The sequence below is a fragment of the Nylanderia fulva genome, unplaced genomic scaffold (genome assembly GCF_048542155.1).
Source record: "Nylanderia fulva isolate GAGA-0341 unplaced genomic scaffold, ASM4854215v1 Scaffold82, whole genome shotgun sequence".
NCBI classification, from domain to species: Eukaryota; Metazoa; Arthropoda; class Insecta; order Hymenoptera; family Formicidae; genus Nylanderia; species Nylanderia fulva.
The window spans coordinates 195,001-217,714 of record NW_028190939.1 but is presented as its reverse complement, the minus strand read 5'-3'; the positions used below and the strand labels follow the sequence as shown (position 1 = coordinate 217,714).

Here is a 22,714-nt window from a genome sequence, read left to right as displayed (position 1 = left end):
TAAACATTTCCTAAGAAACACTTTGAAAACAGTCATGTAACACCAATTTCAGCGTGCATCAAAACAATCTCATAATATCTCTCAAACATTTTATTTATAAGCAGTTAATAAACATCTCCACAACATGGATCCCTTTTAAAAACAACATTAAACAGTATGAAACACTTCTTAAATATTATAACAGAAACGCTTCTAAATCATTTACAAACACCGTAAACAACTTTTCAAAATATTCTAAAAAAAACATAATTAATGTTTTTTTAACATGCCATAAATATGTAAGAAGGGAAATACTCATAAGCACATATTTCTAAAGTAATCAAATTTTAAATTCTCTGGTTAACGATAGTGGACAAACTAATAAGTTGTTTTAATAGACAGCGAAAAATAGGTACTTTAATTATTTCAATTATTTAATTTATAAAAATTATCCTTTTATTATTTTACTTACATAATTTACAGAAAGCATTTGAAAGAATAAAAAAAACAGGTATAGGCATTTTATTACAAATTAAGTTATCAACCAAACGTAAAATATATAAATGTAATTATAGAAACGTAAATTATATAACATAAATTTTATAAATATAAATTTTATATTATTACATATAACTGTCAGTGCTAAATTAAGTTTCAAGCAATCTTCATCAGTAAGCGTAAAAGAATAAAAAACGAAGCAGGCATTACAGAGTCTTAACTAGTCTCCGTAACAGCCGAATGGCATGTCACACACATAGTTGCTACATGGTACACTTATAAAAATGCACTGACTTTTTATGTAACTTACGTCGATAAATTTTAAATGGCCATAGCTATCTATTTTTTAAATATGAAAATTTTTTACATTTTTATTTGTAATAATAGATTCATCATGCATATTAAGCTGCTGCACAATCAGTTTGACTCCAACTGGAAACTTTAAAATTAATCTAATCACAACCTTTTCCCCAGAACTGATAAATATGTATGAATTATTATTAAGTTTGGTTGTTACAATAGCTATTACATGAATATCTTATCCGCTTATAAATCATTCTCTGGTAAGCTAAACAATTATCAGTTGACATATCATTTATCGCAAGTAACTGTTCTTCTTCAGTTGATAATGAACATCTTTCACCTTTTCCTAAAAGTATAATTTCCTCTCCACAACGTATAAAGCGAATAAAGTTTTTTTTTTAAATTTTTTCAGAAAACTCAATAGTTTTTTGTGACAAAACGAGCTTTGAACACAAATAAGGTATTAAAGTATAAATGAGAAACTTGCGCGCAATTTGTAATACAACATTTGGACTATGATATAATTGCATAAGGTGACGATTTTGACCTTCGTATATGAAAAAATTATGAGTCCATAATGGGCCCCAATTGAGAACACCTTTGCAAATATGTGACAGAAGATGAATATTGTATACCATGTTTTCCTTATCGAAATATTTCTGAAAGAAATACATGTAGCGCAGAAAAAGTTCATGAGCTTGAAATACTTCTTCACGTGTCACTGATTTTTGAAGCAAAATATTAGTTGCTACAGATAACATTGCAAAATGATTTATATGCTTTTTCTTCAGCAGACCTTTTAAACATGGCATAGAATAAAATAATAACCATGCTCTCCACTCGGATGCTTTCCATCTACTTATATCTTTAATAGAGCGAGGAGTCCTTGTTATAGAAGAAGGAGGATGTATCATTAAAAGCCGTTCATCAATCGTGCTTAATAGATGATCTATTCCTACACTTTCTGAGATGTGCCAAAACTTTTTGCGAGTAGATTGTAGAATAAGTTCAGTATGTAATTTAGTTACTCCAAGTAAAATATTATGCATATAATCAACTACAAATCCAGACATAAAATTGAAGTAATGTAATAATATTAATGGTGAAAAACTCTTTACTCCTCTATATTGCCTTTTGCTTTTATTTGTTTCATCTTTTCTCTGAAATGCTTTAAGTAGATCTTCCTTTGTAGACTCCAATGTTCTTTCCTCAGCAGGATGAATTGAAACTGTAAATCTTTGTCCTTTTCGTGTGCGCTCTGATTTTTGGTAACAGAATGTGCAGCCATAGTAGGCAGCAAATGACTGAAAATTTAGCAATTGGTATCTTGCAACTGAATCAGCAATACAACAAAGTGGAATAACTTTACTAACAGTTTCTTGGCCATTGTGAAACCATTTAAATCCTTCTGTAGAAAGTTTATTAGCTTCGTTAATAAACGGTTGAAAAAAAATTTTTTGATTAGGATCTTTGGGTCCTATATACAAGCCAGCAAGTAAGACATATTTATTCCGTTCTGAGATTGGTAATTCATTTATAGTAAGATAAATAGGCCAAAGTGTCTTGTTGTTTGATTTACCTGTGTGAACACCGTCAGTAAAAAAAGAATAAGAGAAATTGTATGGTGAAGACAATACACCTTCTTTCTCAAAGTGCTTCTTGTATTCGTTTCCATCATAGATATCTTCCAAAGCATTTTCTTCAATTTTGTTTCGATTAAACCTATGATTCATCACAGCGTGAACAAAATCATTGTTTTTGGTCAATTCTTGAAGTTGAGATTCTAAGGATATTGAGACAAAAAAATTTGATGAGTTGGAAACATCAATATCAACACCACAGCTTGTGCATATTTCATTTCCTTTCAATATTTCTTTTTTTCCAAGATAGATTTCACAATCCGGACAATAAATATGAAAATATATGTTTTCTTTCTCTCTATCTAACAATTTAAAGTAGCTATACTTTGTAACTTTAATCGTATTATCTCCATAAATAGCGTTAAACATTTTTAAAATGTCGGTCTGAGCTTCCCATGATAAGTTATGTCTCAATCCTAATACTAAACACATGAGCATAACATCCGCAACAGCAGTTTTGGTACATGGGCAAAGAGTTTCTTGTTCATCAGAATTCAATAACTCATCTCTTATAAATTCGTCGTGAAAGGTGAAACAATTTTCTTCTTCTACAAGACGAGATTCAACATTTTTCAAAATAGATTCTTCCCTAAGATAATCTGTAACTTTTTCCAGATCAGATTCATCTTCAGTTTCAATACTTTTAAAGTTGGAATCACTACTGTCTTTGTCTTGCTCTTCAGCATTACTAGCAAAAGATTGAAAATTTTCAGTTGAAAAGCAACCAATCGAATCTGAACCTTGGCTGCAGGTGGATTGAAATATTGACAAAGCTGGTGTATTTTGTACTACTAATGTTGATGAGCTTGAAGTTGAAACCTCTGTTGGACTGCTTTTTATTGATTCAATATGAGATGCTTGTATATAGACTTGATTAGAATTTGTACATTCTCCCTGTCTTTCATCAGAGTTTAAATGAAGTGGAAGCCTTTCTCCTTGCAAAGTTTCATCACTAATATGGACAAGCTTTTGTTGATCGATCTAAGGATATTGACAAAAAATGTAAGAGGTTAACAAAAAAATCTGTATTTTATTTTTATCTAAGAATTGTAAACTCTTACAAAGGAGAGATCGTGGTTGACTCTCCATCAATTTTGATCCCCTTTTTGTAACAAATCTACTTTGAAAATCCTGAAAGGATTTTTCATCCAATGCGGTTTATAACATTTTTTATATACTTGAAATTTGGATAAATTCTAATGTACGTTATAAGTCAAAGAAGGACACATCATCGAACAATGTCATATGGCACAATGAATGAGTGCAACCGTTAGTAAAAAGCGAAGTTCCCGAAACTTGCATTGCCAACATTTAAAAAATTTTTTATTTTATTTTTTTAAAATTATTTTATACATATATATGTACATATCTATTATTTATATGTGATATAATAAAAGGCCAACTTAACGAGCTTATATGCTATTAATTGAAAAATTTTTATTTATTAATTTACGTCATACTATACAAAAGTTACGATAAACGTTTCGACTGTACGACAGTCTTTCTCAATATCCTAATAATATGTTAAAAAATTAATTTAATCATTTCGACATCATAAATAAATACAACAATTATAAGATTATATGACGAACGCAGTACAAAATTCATGATTGTTGGCATGAGTTAGAGCGTCAGATGCTGTTATATTATGTAACGACACTGTGAACAAATTAATATATCCGCTCAAATATTACAATACATTTAGATTTTTAATAAATAGTATTAACTTACTTTTTTGTCAACGAACATAACACCTTTGTTAAAAAATTATTTCTTTTTACTTAACATAATCACAATGTGTACTTTTTTAAAAAACAAATCGATATCTGTATCTTACAATGTCGGCGCGCTGTATATATACCCAATTTTTAAGATGACGTAGACAATTTTTTTAGAATATCATAATAAGAATCGTCAAGACGCTCGGTGTCCTTTTTTAGGTTGATACTGTTGTTTTCTTCTTTAATATATATCATTTCTGATATCAACCTTTTATAATAATTCTTTTCATAATCTAGGATTTTTGTGTCGTTCCAATTGAAATTGTGTGTAAATTTTACAATATGATCAGAAACCACCGAGTGCCTTGCTGAATCTAATCTAATATTATTTTTATGTTCATTTACTCTTGTACCTAATTGTCTTTTTGTCTGTCCTACATATGTAGCATCACAATTATTACACGAAATCTTATATATGACCCCCGAATTATTTTGGAGCTTATCTCTGTCTTTTTGCGTTTTTATGACTCTGTTTAATTTCTTTAGACATCTGTATCCTACTGTTATATTTGATTTCTTTAATTCTGATGCTACTAGTTCCGAGATTCTTTCAATATAAGGTATCGCTATGAATTTTTTATTATTGTCATTATTTATGATTTCGTTATTTATATCTTGAGTCATTTCTTTGTTTAATCTATTAACAATAAGGAACTTCAGTCTATTATTGATTTCTGAGAAAATGAGATCAAGAGGATAACTATTGCTCAATAAAATCTCTATGATTAATGTTAAATTTTTACTATGAAAACGGGGATGTGATAATAATATTGACCGGTCTACTAAATTATATATTACACTTTTTTTGTGGCATATAGGATGATTTGAATGATATGAGAGTGTTCTACCCGAAAATGTTTTTTTCTGAAACCAATCTATGTATATTATGTTATTTATAATTTTGAGTGAGATATCTAAAAAACTTATGTTACGGTTATCCTCTCTTTCTATTGTGAATTTTAATCTATCGTGACAATCATTAAATTTTTCTACTAGATATGTGACTTGATCTTCCGGCAAGCAAAGCAAGATATCATCGACGTAGCGATAGTAAAACCTTATATTAACCTTTATAGTTTCAAGAATCCTAGTTTCTATATCTTGCATGACAATATCAGCAATAATTGGAGATAAAGGCGATCCCATAGGAGTTCCATGTATTTGTTTATAGATCGTTTCGTTGAATGTGAAGTACGTTGAAGTCAAAATAAATGACTCAAGATATAAATAACGAAATCATAAATAATGACAATAATAAAAAATTCATAGCGATACCTTATATTGAAAGAATCTCGGAACTAGTAGCATCAGAATTAAAGAAATCAAATATAACAGTAGGATACAGATGTCTAAAGAAATTAAACAGAGTCATAAAAACGCAAAAAGACAGAGATAAGCTCCAAAATAATTCGGGGGTCATATATAAGATTTCGTGTAATAATTATGATGCTACATATGTAGGACAGACAAAAAGACAATTAGGTACAAGAGTAAATGAACATAAAAATAATATTAGATTAGATTCAGCAAGGCACTCGGTGGTTTCTGATCATATTGTAAAATTTACACACAATTTCAATTGGAACGACACAAAAATCCTAGATTATGAAAAGAATTATTATAAAAGGTTGATATCAGAAATGATATATATTAAAGAAGAAAACAACAGTATCAACCTAAAAAAGGACACCGAGCGTCTTGACGATTCTTATTATGATATTCTAAAAAAATTGTCTACGTCATCTTAAAAATTGGGTATATATACAGCGCGCCGACATTGTAAGATACAGATATCGATTTGTTTTTTAAAAAAGTACACATTGTGATTATGTTAAGTAAAAAGAAATAATTTTTTAACAAAGGTGTTATGTTCGTTGACAAAAAAGTAAGTTAATACTATTTATTAAAAATCTAAATGTATTGTAATATTTGAGCGGATATATTAATTTGTTCACAGTGTCGTTACATAATATAACAGCATCTGACGCTCTAACTCATGCCAACAATCATGAATTTTGTACTGCGTTCGTCATATAATCTTATAATTGTTGTATTTATTTATGATGTCGAAATGATTAAATTAATTTTTTAACATATTATTAGGATATTGAGAAAGACTGTCGTACAGTCGAAACGTTTATCGTAACTTTTGTATAGTATGACGTAAATTAATAAATAAAAATTTTTCAATTAATAGCATATAAGCTCGTTAAGTTGGCCTTTTATTATATCACATATTTTAATTGTATACGAGCCGAAGTTTAATTTATAAAATATATATATCTATTATTTATTATGTAAAAATGAATATTTAATGGCATATATTTACAATTAGCTGCGCATATATCTTTTTATATCTGTTTGCGTAAAATGTAAAATAAAGAAAATATTTTTACATAAAAATATTTTTACTTTTTTTAAACAGAGATTTCTAATAGTTGTTTTTATGAAACTTGTGTGTATACATATATCCTAACATTATTATTACATTATTTAAGATAATTATAGAAAATGTATAAATCTTTAAAAATAAAAGTAAAAAATAAAAATAAAAGTAAAAGTTCCCGATTCAGCGATTTTCGGATCTATATTTTTCTCTTGCATTCATTTATTTATTTTCCGTAGGGGGGTTAAAGGGGTATTGAAATTAAATCTCAAAATATGAGATTATTTCATATTTAAAATCTTGGCCGTGTCCAAGTAAAAATTTGGTGCCTTGTGCACCGGTATTTAATTCTAACGAAAAATTATTTAGTTTCGTTAGGATAACGCATTGTCATCCGCGATTTGGCTCTTGTTGCCCGTCTTATACGTTAAATTTATATTTATATTACAGAGCCTTGTTAAAACTCTTATAAAAAAGTAAAAGTATTTTTCTGTAAAACTATTTATTTCACATTTTATGCAGACAAATATATAAAAAGATATATACGTATCTAATTGTAAATATATGCCAAATATTTTTTTCTATGTAGTTAATAATACATGATATATACATATATATATAAATAACTAAAAAGATAAAAAACCAAAAAATAAAAAAAGAGTATTGACAGCGCAAGTTCTGAACCTGTATTCTCGTATTATTAACTTTTGCACTCACTCACTGTGCCATAGGGCATTGATTTATAACACGTCTTTCTTTGTATCGTATAACATACATTTTATTTAAATTTTAAGTATAAAAATATATTACAAGACGTATTGACAGACAAAAAGTTTCTATTAGGGCTTAACTATATTCAGAGTAGATTTATTATAAAAAATGGGATCAAAATCGGTGAAGAGTCAACCGCGACTTTCCTTGTTAGTGATTAACACGGATACTTTACCGAATGAGATCGAAGCATTCTTTCTTCTTCATTTTGTCGTTTACGTCGATACCATTGCGTACACCGAGGAATATTCTTATTTAAGAACAAATAGCGCTTATAACGTCCCATTGGAAATTTTTATATCTTTACAATTATTTAACATATTGTGGACTAGAGGGGTTACATTTGTGATACACACGTTCCTGAGACCGTGCTCGTTACCAAGTCCCGCGCTCTTTCATTTATTATGAACGTTGTTGACGCGTTGCTAAGAAAGATGCTTATAGCGCTGAAAGCGTCAAAGCGAACGCAGTTTATATCCGTGACTTCAGTAATAATATGAATACGTCTAATTGGTTCGCGTATGTGAAATATAAAGATAATGAAAAAGAAAAAGTGCCAATAAGTAAAATAAGTGATGTTAATGACAAAGGAGAAAAGATTCAATTTCAGCCTGAGGATCTAAATGATTATGTGTATGGCAAATTGTATTCGGTTCGAACAAGTCTACGCAGCAAAAATGGCAAAGAATCCAAATATTATGCCGTTATTGGCAAACTGGCAGGTAAGAAATTTTTTAAGCGCATAAAAATAGATAATTTTTTTCTTAATTGTGTTATAGTATTCTCAAGTTTGACATAAAATTACAACTACTAATAGAGAAAAGTCTGATACTGATATAGGTCTTTTAAAATCATGATTTTTTAATATCCCATGTATAATATTAATTGTCATTTTTATTATAAAAATTATTGAGTAATAAATAACACGGTAAAGCTTTATGAAATTCAAAATAGTTCTTATTAACATATTTAAATAATTATATATTCAATTTTTTTGTAAATATTGCAAAAAGTTTTTTACAGGGTTGGGAAGTAACGAGTTACTTGTAACGAAGTTACAGTTACAGTTACTTTTTTTCGGTAACTGTAACTTAACTTCGTTACTTTTCTCCATCTGTAACTGTAACTGTAACTTAGTTACATTTTTTTAGTAACTAGTAACTATTTTAACAGTTACTTTATTAGTTACTTTTTTTGGAAACATCCGCTAAAAGTATCGTTTAAGTTTAGTAACCGTTATACGAGTATTGTTAAATTAAATTTTGATAACAGTAGCATATGGATCTTCATATGATTTAATCTTTTACTTAAAATTTTCATTTTGTGTACATAAAATAATTTAACACATACTTAAGATCGACCAATCACAGTCAAGTATTTAAAAAAATTCTTAAATGTAATAATTGATCGATTTGCTTGCGACTTTGCGATTACCATTTAGTAAGTTACTATAACTATTTTTACTGTTGTATATAAAGGTCATTCATACATTGATGGTAATCGCAAAGTCGCAACCAAATCGATCAATATTACATTCAAGAATTTTTTTAAATACTTGACTGTGATTGTGCATAAAATGTAAGCTCCTTATATTTAAAATAATGTATAATTATTTCTAAAAAGTAACTGAAAAGTAACGACTCGTTACTTTTTGAGTAACTGTAACTGTAACGAGTTATTTTTAAAAATCAGTAACTTGTAACTGTAACTAGTTACTTTTTCAATAAAATAACTGTAACTGTAACTAATTATTTTTACAAAGTAACTTTTCCAACCCTGGTTTTTTATAATTAAATAAAATTATCTGATTTTTGTCTAATTAGTCTATAAAAATCATTGAGTAATTGTTGGTAATATGTTGAGTAATATTGTTGGTTTTTTTATAGTATGATTTAGAACATTATTTAGTTAAAATATTACGACATTGCGCACACGTTACGATTTGCAACATTCTATGACAAATATAACTTTAAATTAATCTAAGTCTTGAGACGATAACAGTATCGGCAGCTTTTATCTATTATCAAAACTTAGTGTGTAAGATGCTAACAAGAATGGAAAACGCTTTACACACTTTATTATGTTTTAATGTGTTTAATTCAGAGTCTTTAGAAGCCCTGGATAATGTGAGACCTAGATGGCCAGACCTGCAAATTGACGATGAAGAACCTGAATCCACGGGAGTAGAAGATCAGGAAAAGAACGAGCAAGTAAATTATTTTGTCAAAAAAAATAAAGATCAAGAGGTCAGTATAAATCTTTCATTTATTATTTAAAAATCGTTTTACCTTCATTAAGTTATGTTTTTATTTCGGTGTACAGAAAATCACGAAAAAAAGAAAATAATGTGCCTCAAATAAGGAATTCGAATTATTTATTGAGAATAATTTATTGCAAGAAAAAATTCCCGAAACAAATGTTTCAATTAAACCAGCGAAAGTAAGTCTCATAGGAAAATTTAATGTTAAATGTGAATAAAACATTTATTATTAATTTTTTGTTTATTGTAGAAAAAAAAAGAAAAAAAGCAAAAGATATGATGGAGATAATACTCAAGCAGAGAGTGAAAACTATGAATTTGTTAACAGAGATTCGATCGAGACGAAATCTCTTCTAGAACAAATTCAGCAATTAAAGGCTGAGCTGAAAAAAAAAGATGAAATTTCTTTTGCTAACAATCAGCAAGTTGAGCATATAGAGAGGATTTTTGATAAGAAAATGATGAAATTAGAAGAAAGATTGGAAAAAAATTTAGAGAAGAAAATTAAAGTAATTAAAGATATGATTGGAGAAAGCGTTGATCAACTTAACCAAAAAATATCAAATATCGAGAACATAATGAGTACGTCATCTATAATTAATATTTACCTATATTAATATTTACCTATAATATTTACCTATAATTAATTTTTTTTCCAGAAATACATGTGCCTTCTACACTCACTTCAAGCAGTATGGCTTTTGAATCGGAGGAAAAGGTATTATTTCTTTTAATTTTTTCTCGGATAAAAATGGAATACAGGCTAATACTTTTTTGTGAATTGTGCTGTCAATTTTTACTAACTCATTGCTACTTCCTCAGGTACATCTTGGTGAGGGAATTATGTGTTCCAAATATGCCTATCATGTTCTGAGTACGGTTAAGGAACATTCTGATTGGGCTGTAGCATTCCTTACCGGAATCTACGGTGATAAGGCCCGGAATATGAGATATGGGAAGCCTAGGAGCTCAGACTTGGAATCCTTTTCACATTCGTTTGTAAATGTTGCCAAATGTAAGATGTACAATTTGTTGAATGATGTTATTTATATTCTGGACAATTGTTTTAATATCTAATATTAATAATTCACAGATCATTACAGAAAGTGGTTTGAAAATTTTTCGATTGGGGGTACTGAAGATCGTAAATACAGTTCTGCCCAAATCGAAGATTTGATCAATAGCTTCCCAACATATCTTTCGAAAAGATGTATTGACATGAACGGATCGCGTATAAAAAAGAACGATACTTCTAGTAAACAATTGCAACAAAGATCTGATTCGAAAAGACAATATAAAAGAAAGGACTCTTTGCAACAACTTCAGCCATCAATAAGAATCCAGCAATTGCAACCTGACCAAGAGCCACTACAAGAGCAGATACAAAATCAACAGCAGTTACAAAACCAACAGCAGTTAAACACACCGGAAACTGACTATTTAAGCTGGCAGATTCCCTATGACACGTACGGGAATGGGCCGCAGGGCCCAGTAGCAGTCCCAGTTATTTCTACTTCTATGTCAAATAATTTTGGTAAATTTATTTAGTTTTTTACTTGCAAAAATAGTGTAAATTAATTCTAATCACAGTTATTTATCTTCCAGAAATCGGGCATAACACTTTGAGGTTGTAAAGGCTCCTGGTACCTCGCCGACCATGTCAGAATCGTGACGTCAGAGGCGAGAAAACACGCTGAGATTTTTTAGATGCCATTTCAAAATAAAAAATATTTCGATGAAACCACTTCAGATAGCTTGGCACACTCTAAACTCCGAAAACTATCTTTTTCCTTTTATAATCAATCAACAGCTGTAAAATGATCGTAATACAAGCCCCAGTCTGGGTTGTCTTTGTTGCAATCGTTTACTTCAGGTATCGCTTTTTTTTACACGTGATCCATTATTTATATCAATACACCTTTTCGAAAGATATGTTAAGAGGCTATTGATCAAATCTTCTATTTGGGCAGAACTGTATTTACCGTCTTCAGTATTCCCAATCGAAAAATTTTCAAGCCACTTTCTGTAATGATCTGCTGGGCTAAGTTCGTCTGATTTTTGCACATGCGCAGTCATTCCGCATGTCAAAGTCTGATCACGATGATTTCACTATTGTTGATTGACTGTCAAGGGAAAAGAATAGTTTTCAAAGTTTTTTTAAAAGTGTGCCAAAGCCATCTAAAGTGCCGTTTCATCGAAATATTTTTTTATTTTGAGATGGCATCTCAGAAATCTCAGTGTGTATTTTCTCGCCTCTGATGTCACAATCCAATATGACCGCCATAAGCACCCAGGAACCTTAAGAAGCAAATAATTTTAAAACTAAAATATATGTAAGTAATAAATATAATTTTGAAAAAAAAGAAATGTATAAAACTGTAAAAAAATAATTTACAATAAAAACGTGTAGTTTCAAAATCTTAACTGTAAATCTATACATTTTTAAATATTTTCTTAATATTTGCAATATTGATGACTAAAAGATAAAAAAATCAATTACATATACATATATAATGCGGAATTTATATATGATTCTAGTGTATTCTCTAATTGCATATTGTTTAGAGCAAATTTTTTAGATGTGAAATTCTATTTCTATTTTTATGACTAGACTGATTGTGTTAAGTTTATCCATAAATAGAAATAAAATTCACATCTAAGAAACTTGTATAATAATATGTATATGGTACTTGTGTAATAATATGCAGAAGAAATTAGAATCATATCAAAATTTTGGATTAATTGATCTTTGCTTTGATAAATTAATCTTCCCAATTAATTCCATTATTAGGAACAGTATAGATCGATTATAAATGTCAGTTTAATCAGTAAGATTAGACTGAAATCTATAATTGATCTATATTGTTCCTCATAATGGAATTAATTAGAAAAACTAATCGTTAACAACAAAATAAACAATAAAAAAGTGTGAAAAAACATTGAACAAACATCTCATCACTGACACACGGACACTTTCAAAACACTTTGTAAACTATTACTGAGTTGTTTGAAAATTTTTGTGAAACAGTTGGAACACTTTACAAACATCTCAACAATAATAAGAAAACACTTAATTAACACAATTATGAATTGCTGCTTAAAACACATCCTGAACATATACAACACTCCGAAAACATCACACAACACTTTCCGAACGCCTATCAAACGTTAACCATGAACATTTAACAAACAATTCCATGTTTAAATTTACATCTTATAAACAATTTAATGAATGTTTTAAAATTCAAATAAAATATTTACTTAACATTTAAACAAACTCTTTGTAAATTTTTAATAAACATATTATTTTCGCCAGGGTATCTCTTTCCCTTTCTTTGCGCTCTCCTTCACCGCGTTACCTATTGCGTGCGTCTCATATCTCTTTCTCTCTCTTTTCACATTCTTTCTCTTTCTTGCGTGCGCTCTCGCTGTGCTCTCGTTGATGCTCCCTCGCTGCGCTCTCTTCGCGGACGCTTTCCCCTTCCCCACGGATTCCTCGCAGACGCTTCTCCCTTCTCCGTGGACCTCTCGCCCGCAGATTCTTCTCCGCGGACCCCTCCCCGTAGACCCTAACTTCGCGGACGCTTCCCGGCGGACTCCTCGCGGACCCTTTTTTTTTTTTTTTTTTTTTTTACGACTGGAATGTGTATACACATACCCGCCGCCTCGGGGGAGGCTTTGGGTTATGCGGGAATGGGAGAGGGCTGAGGGCCCAACTCCCGACCCGCTAAACCAGTCGGTGGTCCTCCTGGCGCTACTCGGAAACCCCGGGAATCGCTTTCGCATGCAATCGGGGTTTCCGAAGCGCCGTGACGCACCCCTTTCGGGTGCGCCCCTCCCGTTTGGCGGGCAAGCCCGCCAGGCGGAGAGGAGTGGGGACCACCACCACTCCTCTCCCTTCCGTGGAGAGTCGCGTGCAATGAACTCGAAGGGCCCCCGCCCTTTGAGTTCTGCGGCTCTCCTGTCTCGGGTGTTGGCGCCCCTTCCGCCTCCGAAGGGGGTTAGGATCCGGCGCCAGACACCCGGGACCTCTCCCGGGAAACTCCCTCCTTGGAGGCAATCTCCCCCAGCGGAAGGGAAAGGACGCGATCCCACCCTTAGGGTGGGCTCAAGCGTCCCCTCCGTTCCGCCTCTCCCGTTGGTGTTTCTCCTTCGGGGACCGGGCTCTCTCCTTCCCCAGAATGGGTTGGGATTCGGCCTTGGTCCCCGAAGGAGTCCTCCTTCTCACCTCTATCGAGCGGGATCGGGGAGAGAGAGCAAGTTTCCTCTCCCCTATCCCGCCCCCTCCTCGATCTTCTCAATCTCTCGCCGCCTGGGCGGCAAACCTTCTCCCTCGTAGGCCTCTTGCGCCGCATTGGGGGCGCATCAGGGTCGGCCTCTCTCTCTCTTTCGGCCGCCTTCTTCCGCGTGAGGACGTCCTCACAGAAGGAGGCGACCGCCTCCCATTTAAGTGGGCTTTCCAGCATGGCCTTGACCATACTGGGAAGCCCAAGGTCCCCCCCGATGACGTTGGTCAGGGCACGGCGCTGGTCTGCCCAAGCTGAGCAATGTTCGACCGTGTGTTGCGCCGTGTCCCTGACCTCCGTACAGTGGTGGCATCTCCGCGATGGCTCCCTCCGCACCTTGTCGTGCAGGTACTCTCCGAAGCACCCGTGCCCGGTGAGCACCTGCACGACTCTATATGAGAGTCCGGGCTTTCTCGACAGCCACTCCTGAAGTACTGGCTGGATGGCCTGGACGGCCCGCAGTCCGGCTCTTGGTCGGAGGAGAGCCTCCGACCATTTCTCCACCGCCTGGTGTTTAGTCAGACGGCGGGCCGCCTCCATCGCCTTCGGTGTCATGATGCGACCCCGCCGGCGGAGGTCATCCTTTCGATCGTACATTTGTTTGTACGCCCCCGCCAGCAGGTCCCAGGGAATGGACCCTGACACCGCCAAAGCCGCCTCCAATGGGAGCGTCCGGTATCCGCGGACGAGCCTGATGGCTAGCTTCCGCTGTAAACTCAGCAGAAGCTTCTGACTTTGCGCCCTCAGGCCGCCCGCCCACACTGACGCTCCGTAGAGCGCCATGGATCCGACCGCCCCCATGTAGAGGCGGCGCATCTTTTCCTTGGGCCCCCCGATGTTGGGCAGCAAGCAGCCAATTGAGTTGATTGCCGCCCTTACTCGGGGGGCAAGGCGACGGAAATGTTCCACCCAGCCCCAGCGACTGTGGAGGGTGAGCCCCAAGTATTTAATATGGTGCTTCACCTCCACCTGAACTCCCTCTACTTCAATGTAGGACTGAGGTGGCCCCCTCCTAGGACCGTTAAAGTGAATACACTCGGTCTTCTGGAGGGCCACGCTCAGTCCCAAGGCGCAGATCTTGCCTATAACAAGCTCGACGCCCACTGCCGATAAGCGTCGAGCTTCCCCCCAATCCTTCCCCCGGGCAAGCACCAGTGTGTCGTCGGCATAACACACAAGGTGCACGCCCGGGAGAAGTGCGCCCCGCAGAACCCAGTCATACCCGATGTTCCACAGGAGCGGTCCCAGGACCGACCCCTGTGGAACCCCCCTATTAATTTTCTTCTTGTGCGGCACTTGGTACCGCCCCGTGTACGAGATCCACCTGTCCTTAAGGTAGTCCCCGATCACCTCCTCTAAGTAGCGAGGCACCCCGTGGTATTGGAGTGCCTCACGTATATGTCTCCAAGGCAGCGTGTTGAACGCGTTCGAGATGTCCAAGCTCGTCGCGATCAACACACCGCCCCCCCCCCCACACAACTTCATCCGAAAGGGCTTTGACATGCTTAATAGCATCTATCGTCGATCTGCCCTCTCGGAATCCGTATTGACATTCGGAGAGATCGGGTCCCACCCCGGACAGATGTTCTCTGAGGCGGGCAGCTATCACTCTTTCGAAAAGCTTGCCCGCCTCATCCAACAAGCAAATGGGGCGGTACGCCGCAGGGGATTCTGCGGGGCGCCCCTCCTTTCGTAGAAGGACCAATTTCGCGTCCTTCCATATGGACGGAAATTGGCCCTTCTTGAGGCAGCTGTCAAACAGCTGCCTCAGTCTCCCCCCAAAGACGTTGAGGGCCAAAACCCAGGCCTTCCCGGGAATTCCGTCCGGCCCCGGGGCGGTGTTCTTCGCCCGGAGCCGCCCAATTGCTCGGACGAGCTCTCTACCTGTGACCCCGATGTCCTCGCTCCAATCATTTTGGATCGTAGGACCCCGGGGTCTGTCACCACCCTCTTCCTCCGCTTCATCTGGGGGGAAGAGGGTGGTGATTACCTCCTCTAATAATACCGGTGGGAGACCCTCTGTGGTGGGAGGCCCCCCGGACTGCAGTTTCTTCCTTACAATCCGGTATGGCTTTCCCCACGGATCCTTGTTGAGGGTCTCCAGGAACTCGTCCCAGGCCCGGGATTTGGCCTCCCTGATGGCCCGCTGGAGGGTTTTCTTTGCCGACTTGTAGTCCTCCAGCAGCTCGGCCGCCTCTTCGTTGGTATGACGCCTGCGCCTAAGACGGGTGTACCGGTGTCTCGTCCGGATGCAAACGGCTCGCATCCACGCGATCTCCTGAGACCACCAGTACACCCCCCTCCTCTTGTTGTTGGCCTGGCTCCTCGGCATGGCAGCGTCACAAATCTCTGCCATTGCCGAACGGAACCAGGCCGCCTCCTCATTAGGATCGCAGGCGTCAAGCGTGGGACTATCCTCCCACGCTTTTGCCACGGCGGCCGCCATCAGGGCGTCCTTGTCCATGCGCCTAAGCGCCCATCTGGGGGGTGGAGGTATACCTCTCCCCCCCTCCTGGGGGGGTGGCTGGCGTCCACCGGAAGGGTCGGAGATTTGCATTCTAATGTATCTATGATCAGATAGACTCTCCGACCCCACCATGACTCGCCAGCCATTCACCATGCGCGCGGCTCGAGGGGATCCCCAAGTGACGTCAATCACGGATCCCCCGTTGTGCCGCACGCATGTGAACTCGGACCCTCTGTTTAACACCAGAAGGTCCAGTTGAGCCCCCCATTCCTCCAGGACCACGCTTCTCGCATTGGTCACGGGGGAACCCCACGCGTCAGATTTCGCGTTAAGGTCCCCCATGACCAGAACTCTCCCCGGAAGGTGGCGGCGCACTTCGGCCGTCAACCTATCCAGGTAGGTCTCAAACTGGGCGCGGTCCCTGTTTGGAGAGAAGTACACCCCCCCCCCACAACAATTTCCCCCTACTTAACAAAAATATAGCCCTCGCCTTTTCCTACTAGGGAAAGGGGGAGGGCTCCCCTCTCAGATTTCCCAATTATGGTGACAGAGCCCTGATCGTCTCCTGCCCAGTTGTCTCTTTGCAGGACACGATAGGGCTCCGTCACCACTGCCAGATCAATATTCCACTCCGCCAGGTGTTGCATAAGCAGGTCTTGTGCCCTGGCGGAGTGGTTTAAATTGGCCTGGAGGAGGAGAGCATTCATGTTGAAGATGATTTGCTCTCCCCCTCGAGACCACCTCTCTTGACTTTTGCTCCTGTCGGAGCTGGCTTCTTCGGCATCTTCCTGCCTCCCTCGTTGCTCTTCGCCGCTGGTCCCTGCTTGACTCCTCGCGGACCCTAGCACGGACCTTCCTTTACTCGCATGACGTCATTCCCCCGCGCCGCGGTCCCCCTTACCAACCCCCGCGAAGCCTCTGTGTTAGAATCCGTCTAATATCACTACTCTTCTTTGCCCGTGTACTAACAAGGGAATCTCACGAACCCGAAAATTCTGATCTTAATGAAACTTTCCACATATGTAGAGGAGGTAAACAGATGAATTTAGAAATTTTCAGTTGGGGCCCAAAAAACGATTCTAAGGGGTGAAACCACCCCTCATAGATAGAGAATACTATTTTAGAAACTATAATATTTAATGTAGGGTTTTTTAAATTAATTTTTTAACTTATACATGCATACACGATACGTAGATATATAGATAAATAAATTTAAAAATTTTTAGTTCCGGTCTGAAAATAATTATGCAACGTCTTGTCCGGATGGATATATATGTAGTGCGCTTTCCGCACGCTCCTTAACAGGCGTTTTAAAGAGAAAAAACGCGCGCGTCGCGTTGCGTCCAAGTTGCGTGGCGCGCACCTAAATGTCTCATTGTTTTTCCTGTTCTGCGTTCCCTTGAAGTGTGTTTACTAGTGAAAAATTTAGGTGTTTTTTTAGTGTTCCTTTCTAGCAAAATGGGTAAATCCGCTCACAAATCGAGAAAGAGAAAGCACTCCTCAACGGAGGATCGTCTATCGTCGCTTGAGGAGAAGATGTCTCGTCTCATCGACGTGATAACAGTAAGGCAGGTTAGGGCGCCCCAGGCCCCCTCCCCCTCCTTACCCGGCTCTTCTCGTTCTCGAGAAGCATTGATGGAAGAAATTTCTTCAGAGGGTACTAACATAGACCAGAAATTGAGTCCCTCGCACGTCTCAGGTGTGTACGAATATCCACAGGAATCGACACAACCTTTTCCGACTAATCGGAATATTTTTTCTTGCTCTACAGTGACAAGTGTGTACGAATATTTACAGGAATCGATACAATTCTTTCCGACTAATCGGAATATCTTTTCTTGGCTTACAGAGACAATAGGCATCCCATCTAATAGGGGCTCTGTCCTTAGCCCTTCGCCGGTTGAACCGGCGGGATTGACACAATCCGACGCCCCGGCGTCCGGGGACTTAGGCGAGATCTCGGCGGACACTCTCTCGTGGAAACTTTTCGGCCCGAGACCGGAAGACACAGATGCTCGACCTTGGAATGAAATCGTTACACAGAATTGGCAGGATCTTATCCTCAAGGGCTTGCCAGCCGATCAACGAGACGCTCTACTGAAAAAATATTCTCCCTCTAACGAACTAGCCTTTCTCAGAGCTCCCAAGCTCAATCCAGAGTGCAAATCTTCTTCTTCTTCTTCTTCTTCTCAGCCTTGCGCAGTCCACTCCTGGACATAGGCCTCTTCTATTTCCTTCCATGTCTCCCTTTCCTGAGCCACCCGTAACCAATTCGATCCTGCGTGCCTTCTAATGTCGTCGTGCCAGAGTGATTGCGGTCGACCCACGCTTCTTGTCGACGCCCTCGGTCTCCAACACACCAGACGTTTATTCCACCTTTCACCCCTACACCTGGCCACATGGCCTGCTCATCTCCATTTCAGCGCTGCTATTTGTCCGACGATGTCGGGGACTCCTGTCTTCGATCTTATGATATCATTTCTCACCCTGTCTCTAAGACTAATCCCTAACATTGATCTTTCCATTGCTCTTTGGCATACCCTAAGTGAATTTGCACTGCGCTGGGTCAGTGTCATAGTTTCCAGGCCGTAAGTTGTCACCGGCAGTATGCATGACCTATATACTTTTTGCTTGAGGTTTATGGGAATTTTAAGGTCTTTGATAATATACCTTAACTTACCAAAAGCTGCCCAACTAAAACTGACCCGTCTTGCAATCTCCGCCTGGTTTTGTTTGCCCAGTTTGATGGTATGGCCCAAATACACATATTCCTCTACATTTTGGATGGTTACTTTATCGATGATCATTTTTATGTTTTTAGAGGACATGATCTTGGTCTTTTGTAAATTCATACTTAGGCCCACCTGTCTGGATGCACAAATCAGCTCTTGTAACATCCCTTCCAACTCTGCAGCATCGCTACTGAATAGGACAATGTCGTCCGCGAAGCGCAGATGACTCAGATATGTATCGTCAACCGCCACTCCCTTCCTCTTCCAAGACAGCCCTTTAAAAACGTATTCAAGTGCCAGAGTGAACAATTTCGGGGAAATTGTGTCACCCTGCCTAACTCCTCTCCTCACTTGAACCTTTTCGGTGCACATGTCATCGTTGATTTTGACTTCCAGTGTGGCTGGTCTATAGATGTATTTTATAAGGTTCGAGTATCTTGAGTCGACTCTCGCCAAATCCATTGCCTCCATTATCACCCAAGTCTCCACTGAGTCTAATGCCTTCTGGTAGTCCACATATGCCATATTAAGCGGAATATTATATTCCGTGCATCTCTCCACCAGCGTGCGTATAGCCTGAAGGTGATCGATGGTACTATAACCTTTCCTGAATCCGGCCTGTTCAATTGGTTGGAAGAAGTCCAATTTGCTAGTGAGGCGCTTCGTGACTATCTTTGTCAGCACTTTATAAAGAATGTTAAGTAGGCTGATTGGCCTGTACTTCGCAATGTCGGCAGGGTCTCCCCTTTTAAACAAAAGAATAACCTCGGCATTATGCCAAGCCTCTGGGATTTTTTCTTCTTCCAAACATTTATTGAACAGTGCACAAAGTGCTACCTCCAGTCCACTTCCTCCAGCTTTCAGCATTTCACCAGTTATTTGGTCCGGACCCGGGCTTTTGCGATTTTTTAACTCTTTCAGCACTGCTCTGAGCTCGTCTCTCGATACTTCCGGGATCTCCTCCAAACCTACATTTCTAATTACTTGTTTCTTGTTGAGATGTAAGAGTTTAGGGTTTGATTCTTTATACAATTCCTTGTAGAAGTCGCGGACAACGGTCACCACATCATTTCTCTCATGCGCGATCTCCCCCTTGTTGTTTCTCATACAGTTGATTCTTGCCCTTCCCCTGGCTAGTTTTGATCTGAGGGATTTGAGGTTCATGTTGTCCTCGATTGCTCGCTCAATTTCCCTCGTTTTATTTGCTCTTACGTCCCTTCGGATCGCCTTCTTTATTTCTTTGTTGAGCTGCGTGTATCTTATAAAGTCTCTATCAGTGTTTCTTCTTTCTTCGATGAGTCTCTCCGTAGCCTGGGTGATCTTAGGGTTGGCTCTGTTTTTGAGTGTGCATGTTCGCTTTACTGCAGATTTAATGCTGTTGGTGATCTTTAAGTTTAGATCGTTTAGTTCCAAACGGCCGAGCTCACACGCCGGGCCCAGCTTTCCCTCCAGATGACTCTGGTATTTTCGCTTCTCGGTTTTCAAACTCTCTCTGCACCGTTGTAGCTACCTCAGCATTAGCTTCTTCCTTTCGAGCCTTGTATCAATCTGAAAATACGCTCTTACCAGCCGATGATCGCTACCGGTGTCAAAGCGATTTAATACAGAGACGTCAGTACAAATATTTTTATTCGAACTGAGGATGTAATCTATTTCATTTTTTACTGTGCCGTCTGGGCTTCTCCATGTCCATTTCTTCTGTGGCTTTTTCTGAAAAAAAGTATTCATGCAATACATTCCTTCCCTACCGAGAAAGTCTATTAGCGTTTGGCCTCTGTTGTTCTTTGTCTTCAAGCCAAACTTTCCGATATTTATGTCGGCCATTGTTTGTCTTCCTATCTTAGCATTAAAATCGCCCATCATTATCGTGAAGTGTGTCTTTTCAGTAGATCTCGCCTCTATAAGGTCTTCGTAAAACCGCTCTATATCCTCATCTTGGGCAGTACTCGTGGGAGCATATGCTTGGATAATCTGCAGGATGTATCTTTGGTTCAGTCTCAGAGTGCAAACCAGCGCTAAAGAATAACGTTGTCGCCAAGAAGGATGAATATAATTGCATCAATCAGGACCAATTGGGCACAGCCCTTTTTGCCTTTGGAGAAGCATTCTCAAATCTTCTCAAACCCGAGATACAGAGCACTCTCACCCTCGAAGCTCGGCGGGCGGTCACCACATTCAGTGAGGGCACAAAGGTCTTAACAGATCTCTTTTATCGCCTCTCCATCGCTAGAAGATCGTCGATTAGATCAACCTTTAACTTCTTGGCTAGATCCACAGCAGATGCTACTTCGGCAGGCGAATTTCTGTTTGACTCCTCGTTCGGGGAAGAAATTAAAAAAGCAACCTCGATGGAGAAGGCCGCCAAGGAGATTGTGAACACACCTTTGGCAATCTCAAGAAGAGTACAACAACCTATTAAAGCGCCGGCCCGACCAACGTCCTCCAGGTCGGAAAACTTTCGCGCCCCTGTCTCGAAGGCGAGATCGGCACCAGCAAAAAGAACAGGGGCCTCGAGCAACAACCGCCGATCAGCCTATCACCAACGCTCACATTCCAGGAGACGCTAAGCGACTCACAGATAAATATAGCCGGTAGACTATCCTATTTTCTCCCTAAATGGAGAGAAATTACCTTAGATCCAAGGATTCTACAAGCTATCACCGGCTATAAGTTACCTTTTAGATCTCACCCGCCTTGTCAGTTTATCGAGCCATCAACGCATTTCTCGGCAGGAGAAGAGCAGATCTGTCACCAAGAAATTACCAACCTCTACAACAAGGGAGCAATTGAACCTGTTCTAGACTGCAAAGGTCAATTTCTCTCCTCCTTCTTTATTATTAAACAATCGTCTGGGGGCTGGAGATTTATCCTCAATCTGAAACAGCTTAATAAGTTTATCATCGCCCCTCACTTTAAATTAGAAGATTGGAAGACTGTTGTTCGCCTTTTCTCTCCAGGTGACTTTCTTGCCACGATCGATCTCCAAGACGCCTATTTATTAATACCTATCTGCCCAGAAAACAGAAAATTCCTTCGATTTTGCTTTCAGGGTCAACTTTACCAATTTAAGGTTCTCCCATTTGGATTATTTTCCGCTCCATACATCTTTACCAAGATTTCGAAGCCGGTAATTTCCGCTCTGAGAAGGAGGGGTTTCTTATCTGTCATATATCTGGACGATTTTTTGCTTATTGGATCTTCTTATAAGGAATGTTCTCGCAACAAAAAGGAAACGTTACAGCTTTCATCTTCCCTTGGATTTGTTATCAACGAGGCCAAAAGCTCCCCCTCGCCTTCACGTGTTTGCCGCTTTATCGGCTTTATTTTTTACTCAGACCATTTCTTGATCTCTATTCCTTTAGATAAAAGAAATAAACTTCTTGAAAAAACACGCTTTTTTCTAAACAAAAGTTCGTGCAAAATAAGACTGTTTGCGAGTTACATTGGCTCTCTAGTTTCAGTATGTCCAGCAGTCCAATACGGAATTCTACATACCAAGATTTTAGAACGTGTGAAATTTCAGGCATTACTACAAGCAGACAACAATTTCGAAGCCCAGATATCCTTGTCATCAACAATCAGGGAAGATCTATTGTGGTGAAATAAGATAT

At 38.5% G+C, this 22,714-nt stretch overlaps 2 protein-coding genes and 2 pseudogenes across 2 annotated transcripts; 2 read left to right on the top strand and 2 right to left on the bottom strand.

The window, feature by feature from the left end:
- Positions 1-674: 674 nt before the first annotated feature.
- On the bottom strand, positions 675-7,644 carry LOC146719910 (uncharacterized; annotated as a pseudogene).
- A 174-nt stretch (positions 7,645-7,818) lies between these two features.
- On the top strand, positions 7,819-11,343 carry LOC146719909 (uncharacterized; annotated as a pseudogene).
- A 1,372-nt stretch (positions 11,344-12,715) lies between these two features.
- LOC114941364 (uncharacterized) lies at positions 12,716-16,713 on the bottom strand. Its single transcript, XM_085489405.1, has 3 exons — positions 15,789-16,713; positions 13,944-14,986; positions 12,716-12,727 (listed from the first exon to the last, which is right to left on the bottom strand). The coding sequence occupies exons 1-3, from the start codon at positions 16,711-16,713 to the stop codon at positions 12,716-12,718; spliced, it is 1,980 nt and encodes a 659-aa protein (XP_085345531.1).
- Positions 16,714-17,829: 1,116 nt separating this feature from the next.
- Positions 17,830-21,670, top strand: LOC146719908 (uncharacterized). The gene is made up of 3 exons (XM_085489404.1): positions 17,830-18,070; positions 18,221-18,538; positions 21,114-21,670. Exons 1-3 carry the CDS (start codon positions 17,830-17,832, stop codon positions 21,668-21,670), a joined length of 1,116 nt encoding a protein of 371 aa, XP_085345530.1.
- The last annotated feature ends 1,044 nt before the right edge of the window (positions 21,671-22,714 follow it).

What these genes read in the sequence shown, in the direction of transcription:
- LOC114941364 (XM_085489405.1), bottom strand. Translation starts at nt 16,713, where the DNA reads ATGGGGGACCTTAACGCGAAATCTGACGCGTGGGGTTCCCCCGTGACC. An exon ending in CGAGGACATCGGGGTCACAG is followed by an intron (nt 14,987 to 15,788) that starts GTAGAGAGCTCG and finishes AGCTTGTTATAG; the next exon opens with GCAAGATCTGCGCCTTGGGA.
- LOC146719908 (XM_085489404.1), top strand. Translation starts at nt 17,830, where the DNA reads ATGGGTAAATCCGCTCACAAATCGAGAAAGAGAAAGCACTCCTCAACG. An exon ending in GAGTCCCTCGCACGTCTCAG is followed by an intron (nt 18,071 to 18,220) that starts GTGTGTACGAAT and finishes CTTGGCTTACAG; the next exon opens with AGACAATAGGCATCCCATCT. An exon ending in GCTCAATCCAGAGTGCAAAT is followed by an intron (nt 18,539 to 21,113) that starts CTTCTTCTTCTT and finishes CAGAGTGCAAAC; the next exon opens with CAGCGCTAAAGAATAACGTT.